The sequence below is a fragment of the Rhea americana genome, unplaced genomic scaffold (genome assembly GCF_003343005.1).
Source record: "Rhea americana isolate MKP2758 unplaced genomic scaffold, rheAme1 scaffold_68, whole genome shotgun sequence".
In the NCBI taxonomy this organism is placed as follows: Eukaryota; Metazoa; Chordata; class Aves; order Rheiformes; family Rheidae; genus Rhea; species Rhea americana.
Window position 1 is genome coordinate 2,078,119 of NW_028186845.1, and position 14,088 is coordinate 2,092,206.

The window sequence follows — 14,088 nt, forward strand, 5'->3', positions numbered from 1 at the left end:
GCTGCTGGCCGAGCTGCTGGAGCGAGTGGCCTTCTACGGCATCACCTCCAACCTGGTGCTGTTCCTCAACGGGCCTCCCTACGGCTGGGAGGGGGCGCAGGCCAGCCAGGCCCTGCTGCTCTTCATGGGCATCACCTACCTGGTGTCGCCCTTCGGCGGCTGGCTGGCCGACGCTCTGCTGGGCAAGTTCGGCACCATCCTGCTCAGCATGGCGCTCTACCTGCTGGGCATGCTGGCCTTCCCCGTCATCGCCGCGCCGCACACCCGCCAGGGCCTCTGCGGGGACATCCCGCTGTCGCCCGTGGAGAACTGCTCCTCTCCGGCGGCCAACGCCACCCCGGCGCCCTGCTCCCAGGTGGGAGCCACCCGCTACTGCGCCGCCGCCACCTTCGTGGGACTGGTCCTCGTGGGGCTGGGCGTCGGGTCGGTCAAGGCCAACATCACCCCTTTCGGGGCGGACCAGGTCAAGTATCGTTGCCGTCGTGGTCTGCGGGGGTAGATCTGGGCCGGGCGACGAGTGTCGTCCACGCCGGGTTGCCTGGGTGGGGCGGGCAGCGCGCTGACAGCTCTGCGGGCYGCGGGGGGCTCGGAGGGCGCCGGCCTGGTCCCCTGCGTGGCACAGGCCGGCGAGCTGTGCTCTGCTAGCTGTAACCTCGGCATCYGGGTGAACTCCGATCCCTCGCGACCCCTGGTCTCCTTGCACCTCTGCCTTAGGCGCGGCGCCTGATTTGGCGGAGGCTGTCACAGTCTTGAGGAGCGGGGCTGAATGCTTCATAGCTGCTGGGCAGATTGTTAAATATCCCCTGTTGCAGAGCTCGCACTCAGTTAATTGGATCTCAGAGCTGATCAGGTGAAATATCTGATACATGCTTTAGTTTTGACAGGGACAGAATGGGCCTTCTAGGGCTGTGGTCAGAGGTTTTTACCATCCTTCTGTGATAAACATAGGACAGATAAACACTATTCTAGCCTCAAGGTAGCCTCTGTATACTGGGCTGCACCTTTGAGAGATGTTTTTGTGTGGGCTAATGTTGCTCCAGATGATGGGTAGGAAGGTGCTCTCAACATAGTAGATGTATGCTGGGCTRCACCCTTGAGTGATGTTTTTGTGTGGGTAAATGTTGCTGCAGATGACGGGTAGGAAGGTGCTCTCAGCATGGTAGATATTTCCCTGCGCTCATAAGGACATGTCCTGTCAAATGACCTTATTTGGATCCAGTTCAGTGAGATCGCTCATTGGACCATCGCTGCGGAACCAGGTGATTTCATAGAAACTATTTGACACACAGCTCACAATTAAGTGTCACCTGGTGTGTGCTACTGCATATGGTTTTTACAATCTTAAGATAAGTAATACAGCACGCTGACTGTAGGTGTTGAATTGGAGTAAAATTTCTGCTTTACAGATTGACAATTTCAGATGCTTAGATACTGAGAAGCTTTCCTAACTGAACAGTTCTTGGCGACAAAGCAGGGAAAATATCTCTAATCCAGTTACATGTCTATTTACTGGCCCATTGAGTTCTGGTTAGTGCAGCTATTAGAAATGCCATGAAATTCTTTGTGAGAGGTAGGATCTACCACAGCGTCCTTGCCAAACAGACCTCTATTCTCTGTTGTGCAGTTTACATTTGTCATTCTTTGGCATTTCACATATTATAAATTCTGGAGTTCTGGGTGAAAGGTAGTATATAAATGTAAAACATGATTATAGCCTAGGATTGTGTATTGGTTCTGTTTAAGCCAGCRTAAGCCCATCAAGTGAAATAGCTTTAATATAACTTTATCTTGTAAGTTGTTTTTCAAAACAGACTGCTTATCTTCAAAACACTTTATGAACATTAAATGTAAGAGATAAGTAATGGCAGAAGGAGAGTAAAAGAAGAACCATTGCCAATGGAAATGTAGCTGTTGTAGCTACTTTTTCTTTCTTTCTTTCTTTCTTTTTTTTTTTTTTAAGGCTTTTCCCCCTGGATTTCATTGAAAGCAGTTTTTGGCTAGTGTTGTAGATAATTCACATTGATTTATGTAGGGTGAAGCAGAATAAATTTTCTTTCTGGTTCTTAATAATCAGTATTGCTCTGCTGAGGACTGGATTTTTCTCCTTTTCTGTTTTGCTGGCTTATCTATTGTTAAATACATTACAGCGTACCATTTACCTTGTTGCGTACTTTTGGGCTCTCTTGGGTGGCTTCTCCCTGCATAGGAATGTAGCACAGTGCTGGGTAGGTGGATATATCTTGCTGAGAATGAAGTCTGTGTTCCAGAATTGCATTCTTGAGAGGCCAGCATTCAATGCAAACGTGCTTTGGTTGGATCTGTGCTGATAAGCTTTGTCCTCTTTCCCTTAAATACCAAACAGAGGGAAATACTATGAATTGTATATCACGCGCTTTAGCTGACATAAGCCAGTTTTCAGATGTTGTTAATTGCATTTTATTGCAAGTCTCTTTAAGAAATACCATCTAATCTTTTCGGTTTTAACTGATAATCTATAACTTGGGCAGAGAACCTAAATTTAATGAAGATTTTTGTACTTAGAAGAAAAGAATCGCTGTAAGTTTGGAGAACCGGAAACTGACTTCTAGTATTTTTTCTGTAGTTAAAAAGATGTAATTTCTTAATTTCTGTTAAACAGATGCATTTAGAAATATTATTACAAGTGACTGAGTATTGAATAACTTTTGACAGTCAGTTCAGCAAAAACTAGCTGTTGCGAACTAGTTATAAACTAGCTTTACTTAATTATGTTCATAAGTAAGAGTGTTTTTTCTAAAAGCTGCAAATTGATCCAACATGCTGATCTAAATCTGAACCTCATGGTTCTCAGAATAGTGTTTATAAGCATGTGATATATATAAAACCTGGCACTTTCCAGTTCCCCTTTCAAGTGCAAGCCTTTGCAGTCATTTCCTGTTCTCCTATGCAGCAGTTTGTGACTTTCTACAGTTGGGACACAATATGACTATATCCCTTTATTATGAAAGCTGGTTTAGCTTCARCCTTATAGCCAAGATTAGAATCAGTAGCGGTAGATTACTGATCTARTATCAGCTATAACCATTGCTCTAATTATACACAAATCTGTTTGGGTTTATATATAGTGAATATATATTGCTAGTCTTAACCGCAGTATTTCTCCTTTTTAAAATGCTATTGTAGTCATTAAATCTATCAGTCTGTAACTGCAAAAACTCTTCTAGCTCTGTTAAAACTGTTGATTTTACAGTAGCTTTACCGGAGCAGGACACTTGCACACATTTCTGGTATAAAGATGGCTTTAAAGTGTTCTTCAGCCTTTTTTTGATTCATAAAACTGAAGTTTCCCAGCATCTGGGGAAGAATGGGGGCGGGGGTAAGGGGAGGGTTGTAAAAAGAAAATAAGCCTACTGACTGCAGCTTTGCTTACTGTTGTTGATGTTGTTGTTGAACTTTCTAAGAAGGAGACCGTGGACCTCCAAGAGTTTCCATATCACAGTCTGAAAACTGAAGTCGGGGCATTCACATGTGCAGTACTAACCTGTTTTTGTTTTTACAAATATGAGAGTAGTGAGAGGAAACAAACTGCAAATGTGAATTGGCCAATTTTTAGTATAACAATTTGAAATTATGTAGCTACTTAGTAGTATAGTGTAAATCTGTTACTGAGCTCTCTCCAGGTGGACTTTCAAAGAATAAATGGTGCCTGTAGTGATGGAACAGATCTGAACTCTGAATTCGAAAACTGCTGCTGAAAATTGTTCTTATTCCTCCTTCTTTTGTAGACTTAAGGAAAAGGGCAAGCTTCCTGGCCTTTATCCTTGGTGTCTTGTGTGGTTAGTTGCATAGTTGATTGGGATAAATTTGGGGCTGTTTTTTCCATTTGTCATTTGTGACTGTCAGTCAATTGCAGGAACAAATGAAAACTGGTCATGTCAATAACTTTTTAAAAACCTTCCTTTTCCTTTTGTGTGAATTAAAACAGGAGATCAAATATTTGGATCTGTCATGATGTGAAGAGGGAGAGAAGGAAGGTGATGACATACTGGGAACTTTGAAATGTTGTGGTTTAGGAAATACTTGAGATCATTAGAAGATGAYGTCAGAAATCAGCTGTCACAACGCTGTGCTAGGCACTAGTTAAGAATTACTTGTTTTGTCAATGCAAAATTCAGATCCTTGAGAAACAATTTGTTTCTCATATAGCAGCGTTGCTTCTGATTAGYTTCCTGATCCATTCAGATAAATGTGAATATGGAAAAGTTTTCAAGTTTGTTTCACTCTAGAAATGGCAAAGATAAATGGTTATCCATGGGATTTCTTCTCTAAGACTAAATATAATAAATAAATGTAGAAAGCTAGGAAATTACATTGTGACAAAGCAAAGCATCTAAGCACATAATATGTTATGAAGAAGCAATGATGTTTGTATAGATTCCTGGCACTTTACATAAAAATCTGGAGAATCTTTCTAATAGAATCCTAATATTTAAGCTCTGTAATTTCATTTAGTGTCTAGCTGTTAAGACTTGGTCTTGGTATTTGGATCATCTCCTAGGAAAGATGATTCTGTTGAAAAATCTAGGGGAGCAGTAATTCAGCAAGTSATCTGTCTAGGTATTAATTTTCGGGGCAGCTATGCTTTGGAGTTGCTGTTGATCAGATATTTTTCATCTGGTTTGGTAACTGAAGACCAAAGTTATTCTTTATTTTTCTTTGTTTTACTGCATTTAGAATTTTGTTATGGTTGTGGAAGGGTAAGATGTTAACCTCATATCCTAAATTGGTTGAGACTGTTGTGTGGCAGTTACACAGGTGGTGTGTCCTCTGCTGAAAATGGTTGTAAAAACCTAATGAGTACACAGTTCCCATAATGTAGTTGTTCCTGGCATTCAGGATTCCTTAGCATGAAAACTCTGGTGGTAACTGCATATCATCAGATCCTAATCAGTCTAGTATAACTGTTATGTATAAGAATRGTGGGTTTTGAGACTGCTTCCTTGATTGTTTTGAAATCCATTGCTCTGTATATTCCACTCATAAAACTGAAGGTTTGTTTTTTGTTGTTTCTTTTTAGTTTTGGATTAACTGTAGTCCTTATACGTACAGGATAGTTACTATATGATCAAGAAAACACCCTTTTGTACTGCAGAAAAATCAGGGTTTAGGTTAGATTAAAAAAAAAAAAAGTCATGTTAGCTGTCTTGAAAATACGAAGGTTGTTTTATTTCCTCTTTAGAAGCCTGTCTGGGCACCTGTATGCTGGCAACAATGACATCTGGACCATGCAGCTGTGGCCACACCACTAAGAGTTCCTCATTTCCTTTTGTTCTGTTGTTTGGTGCTGCTGYTGTTGTTTGTTTTGTTTTGTTTTTTAACTGATTTGCCATATAATTTAAAGSAGGAAAATTTAGAGTAATTGAGATGCTGCTTGTTCAGGACGSTAGGTCATTCTGTATTTTTATTAAAGTAGAAGCACCACTGGACTGTTCCTTAGTAGGCTTAGTGTGAGTCCCATTTAGTGGGAAAAAAAGGTGTGAAAGGTTTGAAGAATGCATGGTGGTTGCCTGGAGATTCAGCACTGGATATTATGCAATTGAAATTGAACTGAATAAGTTAAAGCTGTTGAACACTGGCATATTCTATGGAAATGTCTGAATCTGAATTCATTTGGAAAGCAGGAGTATGTTATTTAGAACAGTTAAATTATGTGTATTAGATATTTGCTTGTGTTCATCTGAGTCGGGGCATCTTTGAAACAGTCGACTACAGTGCTCTCATTTAGTGATTGGAAGCGTTGCACTTCAGCTGTGGCATTTCACTGATGTTGGTCTGATGTAAGGAGTTTGACCAAACGATGCTAAATGTAGGAAGGTGACCTTTTTCATATCTGTTAGGCACTACTACTGGTATGTAGTTATTTTGTTGTAATGAGAACAAAATCTTTCAAGTGTACCAATTTTAACTTTCAGTGCAGGGATGTGGAACCTTTAGCCCGTAGGACAAATTCGATCCAGGATCCACACCATCTTGTACTATTTGTGYGCATTTGCTCTCCTACTGCAGCCACCAGTAGGTCATTGAGAATGTAATGAAGCCGGTGGAGCCAGTACTGCAAGGAGAGTGCTGCTGTGCTTGAACACTGAGGAAACTGAGCAGAGGGAGTGATAAATTTTTCTTTCTGCCTGAATGATTGAAAATAATGCAAGGATACAGAAGAAAGGGAGCATATTGTGAAAAATATTTGTACCCAATTAGAAAAATAACATTCCAACATAGTTTTCTCCTTTTTGATCCCTTATTAAAATGTAGCATCTACAGTATTAGTAAGAGAAGAGATAGCTTTCTATGAAATAAATATTTGTTGTCAGTTCAATTAACACTTATGATGAGAGTAAACAAATTATTTTATGTTCTCACACAGCTCAAGTAATAGCCAGCAGAGGGAAACTTCAGGTAGTCCTCTGTAAATGTAATATAGTTAATATTTTAGACAACCAATCCAATGTTTGAAAGGAAGTACAAAGATTCCCATTTAACTTTATTGCATTTTCTGGTTGTGGTTATGGAGATGTGTTTGTAGCTCTTTCACTTTGACCAGATACTCCATCAGCCAGTTCAGAGTGATTTTTTTATTAACAGTTGTTAATGTTGGTCAATAAAATGCCATACTGGAATTTCAGACATGGCTGTGATTTGATTTTTAGTGCATGTATAATGAAGCAGAAAATGGATTCTTTTCACTGTAAGTCTGTGGTGTTTTTGTCTCATGAACATTGTATTCCCTTTTGGTCACTCTATTTCAGAAAGCATACAGGAGAAGGGGAGGGAAGTTTCAGAAAAGGGGCACAGATGTGGTCAATGGTTTCCTTGCAAGGAATCACTACGCAGTTCACAGCTTCCTAGCTTTGAAAAGACTAAGAGGAGGATACCACAGAGGTCTGTGGAAGTAAGGTGGGGGGCAAGCCTGCTCTTAGAGGTTTTCTTTATCAAAGTTTGTTTTAATCTTCCTGCTTTTCTTCACATACAAATGAGCTTGCTCATGTCTAAGACAGGATGCAAAGTCATCTGCTTGCAGTAAGGATGAGAGAAATGATTTCATGATGAGGAAATGGAAACTTAATAAAATAGTTTGCTAATTTTTCATAGAAGTTGGAGCATTCTGTTTATCATGCAGTTATTTGCTAATGCCCTGCTGCCCTTTGGGATTTATAAGGCTGATAGACTACTGAAAACATGCATGGTGACTATTAAGATTAGAAGGAGTACAAAGTTTAAAACTTGCAGGGGAGAATTCCCTGGATTTAGGCTTTGAGTTTGTATTTGACATGCTAACAGACAAACTTGAATGCCTAACAATGCTATTAACTATGCATACAAAGAGATGCTCTAATATTTCTTTTGTTAATCTTGGTTAAATAATACAGATGGGTTTGGGCATCAGCTGAGAAACCTGAAATCAGAACTGACAATGTTAAAAATGCATTTCCAGACATAGCTTGCTTTCTATATTACAAAGTAAACGTGAATCTTTTGAAGGTCAGGCAAATGAGGAAGGGAAATTTGTAACTAGAAATCAAAAAACAGCTTACTCAGCAAGACTGGCACATACCACTGATTCACTAGTCGCTGTTAATGGACTTTTGGTCATAAAACAGTGATAAACAGGGTGTTAGGGATTCTTCTGCAGACAAGTTGATCTTCATGTATTTCAAATTTCAGCTTGTATAATTCTTCTTACATTATATCCTATGAGTTATACACATATCTTATGAGTTATACTGAGTTTCTGTGACTTAATCACAAACCATAGCGTTACTTATAGTAGGCAACATCGAATGTGTAGCTTGTACAGGACAAATTCTGTAAACCAGCGATGTCTTTAGTTTGACTGGAGAGACATTGAGATAGAATTCAAGCAGGAAAAAAGGCATTATAAACAGTGCTGATTTGATAGAAAGGCTAATGTTTACTGGGGCCTTGTGGTATCTCAAGCAACCTGAATTTAATTTCTATTTTTTAAAAAAGATCAGAATGGCAGGTCTTCAGTTTGTGTTCTAATGAGAGCAACTAGAACTGAAAATGTGTGCTTTAATCACCAAATAATCATCTGAGACTTTGAAAGTGGAATACAGTAACTGTTACATGTATTCAACTGGAAGCAACAGTTGTTGCAATACTAGTAATGCATTTTTTTTAGATAATTTAACTTCTCTACTAAAAAAAAATGTTATTTCAACTTCTGTATGGATTTGTGGGGCAATAATTTGAGAGAACTTTCTCTAGAGAAATGACCAAATGAGATATAATGCAGCAGAAATAATAACTGTGTTTCTGTGGTAGCTGTGTAGTTTAGTCTTGGATAACTTTTATATGCAAATACTGAACTTCTAGAAGGTCATTGATGTAATGGGGAAGCTCAGTACAGTGTCATTTCATCAAATACTGTGCTAAACCCCAAACACTTGAATCATTTTAGTATGACTGTAAATTAGACCTAAGCTCTTCAGTGCATTGTAGGTTGATTGAATTCTAATAAACATTTTGTTCAGAAATTGATAACTTGTTTTTAATCTTTTTCAGGTCAAAGATTGGGGTCCAGAAGCCACGAGAAGATTTTTTAATTGGTTTTATTGGAGCATTAACTTGGGAGCTATTCTCTCTCTGGGAGGCATTGCATACATTCAACAGAACGTGAGCTTTGTTATTGGATATAGCATCCCAACAGTTTGCATTGGGATTTCATTCATGGTTTTCTTATGTGGTCAGAGTTTCTTCATCACAAAACCACCTGATGGTAGTGCCTTCACAGACATGTTTAAAATTCTCGCATATTCTTGTTGCTCAAGAAAGAGACATGTGGAGCATTCAACTAATAGGTTTGTAAAGAGCTCTTTTGTATAGTCTGAATTCCAGTGAATCAGCCTAAGAATTGAAACTAATTTATTCAAACTAGCTGGCAGTAAGTCATTCTAGAGAACATACTAGAATATGCAGTTTTGATTTGAGAACTGGAACTTCACAATTGGAGTCCTGGAGACATATTCTGGGAGTTCTGGGATGAAAAAGAGAAACATTGTGAGATCACTGGATCTCTGTGCTGCGAGATCAAGTGTACTGTTTTCATTTGAATGCCATGTCCTGCTAGTCCAGAATCACTGGAAGTAGAACATTTCCTAAGTATGCTGTTTTTAATCATTAGTCAACTTTCTTCTCTGCTTAGGTATGTTTATTTAAAACCTGTTGATTTTAACTATCATCACACTATCATCAATCTTTAATGTTTTAAGAGGCTCGATGGGTTCCCCTGCTCTTAAGAGATGCCCGTGGAGTATTGGTGGCTGGATGTAGCCACTGTAGATGATAAGAGAACCTCCCCTGCTGTGGGATTTTGTGTGTTGAGATTATAAAATACTTCGATCATTTAGAATAACCTATCTTTTGTGATACTGTTTCTAAGTTTTGCATATTGCAGTGCTTAACTATCTATATGTTGGGGAGGATGGGAAATTAGGAAACTTACAATGAAACATTTCAGCTTCTGCTTTCACCCACTACTGATCCATTCTGGCCTAGTTGTTTTACAGTTAAAGATAAGTCTTACTATGGAAATGCATGAGCTTTTCGTAATAAAAAGAAGTGTTACAAGGTTACCAGTTAAGTTGATTTTTGTTGTTGTTTAACTAAATGTTCTAAACTTTTCAAAAGTGAAGGCCAGGGAGTACTTCAACAGCCTCGCAAGCAAAGCTTGTTTGAGATGGCCAAGTTGTCTCGTGGAGGCCCATTCAGAGAAGATAAAGTAGAAGACGTGAAAGCTCTTGTCAAGATTATCCCTGTCTTTTTGGCTTTGATACCTTACTGGACAGTATATTTTCAAGTGAGTATTTACAAATGTCTAACTTTTTCTTTTGCGTGTCTAAAAATAGAATTTCAAACATAAGGGCCACAACTTCCTCTTCTCTCAACTGCATTTGGAAGGTCTAGGGGCACTATCATTAGCTGCAGTTCTGAGCCTAGGTTGTAAATATAACTCTTCCCTGAGCAGTAAGCTGGAGGAAATTTTTGAAAGTTTTCTAAGGGGAAGTGTTCTGTAAAGTTACACTTAGCATTCAGTACCTGGGATTGTAGAGAAGATGGGTATTGAACAAGATTTTCCAGAGCTCTGTTACTGACTGTTTCACTTCTTTAATACTCGTGTAGTCAATAACATTAATTCCTTTCCTTTCACACACCTGAGGCTGCATCTCAGAAGTCACTTTAATAAAATTATGGTAGGAAAAATAATACTGAGTAATGGTAACTTCATTCATTTCTTCGATATAATAGTTGGGAAAAGCTGTAGCTTAATAGTGGTAGTATTAGCTTAGCAGTATTCCCAAAGTATCTAATTTCACATTTTTCTGGGTCTTTTTCATAAGTATGAAGAATCCCATGAAGCTGAGAGAGGAAAAATGGTTACTAAGAATACTTCCAAAAAATCAATATTTTGACTTGATAATTAATTAATGAAGTAAAATAACTAAAAAACTAAAATTAAATTAGCTGTTAGTTAAAACTAACAGTTGTGCAAATTAACATATCTTAAACATTATGCTTTGTTTAATCTTCCAATAGGTCAGTTCAAGTGGCCTAGATTTCATTTTAATTAATTATTTTCTAGTTCCTCTGTTTTAGTGGGATGAATTTGGATAGCAATTATTTTAGGGTAAAAATCTGGAAATTGTGCTTAAAGTCACATGAATGGTTCCTTGTGCTTTTAGTAAAGATAAATTTAGGGCTTAAAACAAGGTCATAATGTTCTAGCAATTTTCTTTTGTTTTGCAATATTAGTACTTTACCTCTGGTATAGTATTTGCTAATGATTAAAAATGTGTAAACCTCTTGTAAAACTCTCAGTATGACTGGTATAAGTAATGTCAACTCATCTTTCTTAATGTTAGATGCAGACAACCTATGTATTGCAAAGTCTTCATCTGAAAATTCCTGAAATATCAAATGACACCAACTCCACTCATACAGTAAGTAGGACAAAACACTTTAAAATCAGTTTTTTTAGTTGAAATAGGTAGTGGTCAAGGTAGTGGTTAAGGGGAATCAGTGGTTACAGGCACTAATGACTGCGTGTTTGAAGCATGAGGCATAACACGGAGATTTTGGCATTTCTACTAATATACAGAGTTCACAACATCCTGCTTTGAATGTACTCGGATAACATTTGCTGCCTTAATTAAGAGCATCTTTGCTCTTCAATGCACAAAGTATAATCTTTGAAGGAAGCTTTTAAATTATTATGTCCTAAGTTTGCAAAGTTGTATTTACGTGAGCATCCTACAAACTTAGTAGGAGTACCCATTCTTAATGGAAACATTAGTATTTGCAAAACTAGAATCTGAGTTATATTTGTAACTTTATACTAGTTGATGAATAATCACATTACCTTGAATCAATGCATCCTGTAGTTGCAGAATGGGTTCTGAGAAATAAAAACAAAAATTATGAGTATAAATTATTAATAGGTTTACTAAATGTGCTTTTAAAATTAAATTTCTTCTATTAAAATTAGTGGTATCAATAAGGCAGGATTGCTGTAATTTTTTTAAAGAAAAATAAAAAATGCTTGTACTTAATTTTTCTTTGAGCTTGCTCGAGAGTGAGCTTTTCCTGAATCGTAGCTAAAGGTTTAATGGATATTAGCAATACTGCCTAAATGAGCCTGCTAAACCAACCTGTTATCAAACTCTAAATCCTACTTACATGTTTTTACACAGTTAGCAAACTAAAGAAAATTTAGTCTGAGATTCCTTCAATTAAATGGATGCCATCAATATTAGTAGCTAAAGCAAATTTCCTCAATTGTTCTAGATCTATGCATGTATTTTGCATAGCTTTGGGGCACTGAAAGCCATTGCAACTTCAAGGTTCAGTTTTGTGGTGTTTAAGTTGCATGATAATTTAAAAATAGAAACTTTGAAAAGGAAAACATCTTAATTAGAGGCTTCTCTTTTTGTTGCATTGATTTTAAGCTTGGACCACACTTGAGTTGTTTCTCTGGCATATACTTAATTTCCATATTTATGGTTTTTACTCCTTGATATGTAACCCTTTTTGCCCTTTTCATTAATATAGCCTTTCATATTTCTTTCTAGCCTGCTCATGAGAGAGGACTCATAGGATTTTTTTCTGTTATTATGAGCCACATAAATGGCTTGTTAGAACTTTGTCACTGTTGGATTAAAGAAGTGAATTTTCTTTTTTCTAAGCACATATAAGACTTCATAGAAATAGTCTGCGGAACTAATGAGTATGAGGTGATCATCGTAGTCAGCATTTTCTGAAAGCCTAAGCATAGAAACATGTTACTGTGTTTTTCTTTTTTGCAAATGAGTGCTGCAGAGGTATAAATTAATATGCTAAAATACTTAAGAATCTTTTGTACAAATCTCTGCCTTGATGATCCTAAATACATGCCATAGTTCCAGTCTGAATATTTATTATTCAGAAATAAATATAGAGCTTCAGCCATGAAACTGAATTTTTCTCACCACCTTCTGGGTGCTTGAGTTCTTTTTTACCTGTAAGTAGAGCATTATATTTAACTGAATTATTTCCAATAAGTAATGGTTTTCATTGTTAGCTTTAGCTGAAAAGGCTTTTAAATGGCATTAATGCCACATGACCACTTTTTCTAACTTAAAAGTGTGGCTTTAAAAATTATTTCACTTGTATTTGGCATTTACTTAAATTATGCAGAATTTGAGGCAAGGATAATGGAAAAATAATCCTAGTGTCTGTCTTGATACTTTTTAAATAATGATTTTTCTATCATGCATAACAATGACTGGCTCCTTTTTCTGCTTTGCATCAGTTCTGCTGTTCGTACTATTTTATTTTGAAATAACTTTGCTGTCATCTCAAAGCATTAACAACAAAGATCAAATAGGTTTATTTGATTTTTGTCATCTTCCTTGGTATATGTCCACCTGAAGAATGCTAAGCTGCATCCCTACGTTATGTAGGTAGTACGTAGAGCAGTTCTGACTACTTTGTTTTCTCAAAATTTAAACACTTTGAGGTAGGAAAGGAGAATACAGATTTTTAGATAAGAAGCATTGTCGTTCATCAGGTCTAGGGTTTTTTTAAACTCTTTATGTATCTCTGCTTAATACTAATAAAGACATATTTCCTCTTGATATGAAGAGTGAAATATATGTATGTTTGTGTATATAATATATATATATAAAAAAAAGACAGTGATTAGATTGTGTGAATGGAAGTACAGCCGTGCCAGAGGCATTTGTTCTTTCTGTTCCTTCCTATCAAATTCAGCAATGACAAAAATTTCTGCATCCTTCATTCTAATTATGCAAATAAGCAAATAAGTCTTTGTATAAACTGTACACAAGTTAATACTGGTGTGAGATTTGAGGTAAGGGAAAAAGTGAATAGAAGCGGGAGAGAAATAGCCTAAAGATTTGCTATATCTTTCAAAATAAGCAAAAATTTAACCAACTAGGAACAATCCACTGTGGATTTGTGAATGTATGTGAAGGTTGCTAAGCATAACCTTATGTATCAAATTGCTGAATATTTTCATGTAACCAGATAAGCTGATTATTCTGTTTTCAAATCCATGATATTGAAATAGTGGGGAAACATTCAGGAGAGGTTAGAATGACTTCAGTTCTGTTTGCAATTCTGAGAAGTCATCATCACCTTAACTTCTTGAGATTCTTTAACTATGAGCTTGGGTTCTTTGGAGAACTGCAATCAAAGCTCTAATGTACAGCAAAAAAAAATCAGATTTTTAATAACTGCTGCCTTGTCACAGCACATCAGCATGCAGGAAGCTGCTAAAAAAAATGGTGCCACTGGCCAACCTGCTGCACATACATGTGCTAATGCTAGTTGGAGACTTCAACAAAGTCTAATGTGGATATGGCTTGGTATCAGTGAAAGACTTGGTCTTTTTGGTGGAAACTCCTGTGAAAGTGCAAGCTCCTGCTTGGATTATGATGAACTACAGATTCATATTTGCCTAACTTTCATGCAATTCATCGTTGTCTCAGTCATGGTGGAGTGATTACAACTGATCAGTAAATTAGGGTTCTG

General features: G+C 37.4%; 1 protein-coding gene across 1 annotated transcript in view; it reads left to right on the plus strand.

Moving 5' to 3' along the window:
- Nucleotide 1: 1 nt before the first annotated feature.
- SLC15A4 (solute carrier family 15 member 4) overlaps nucleotides 2-14,088 on the plus strand; it is a gene marked incomplete at its 5' end in the record, with an annotated part of 29,899 nt that continues 15,812 nt past the window's right edge. The window contains 4 exons of the mRNA XM_085321062.1: nucleotides 2-463; nucleotides 8,563-8,858; nucleotides 9,688-9,856; nucleotides 10,920-10,997. Of these exons, the coding sequence (XP_085177188.1) occupies nucleotides 2-463; nucleotides 8,563-8,858; nucleotides 9,688-9,856; nucleotides 10,920-10,997 (1,005 nt within the window). The remainder of the gene's footprint in view (nucleotides 464-8,562; nucleotides 8,859-9,687; nucleotides 9,857-10,919; nucleotides 10,998-14,088) is intronic.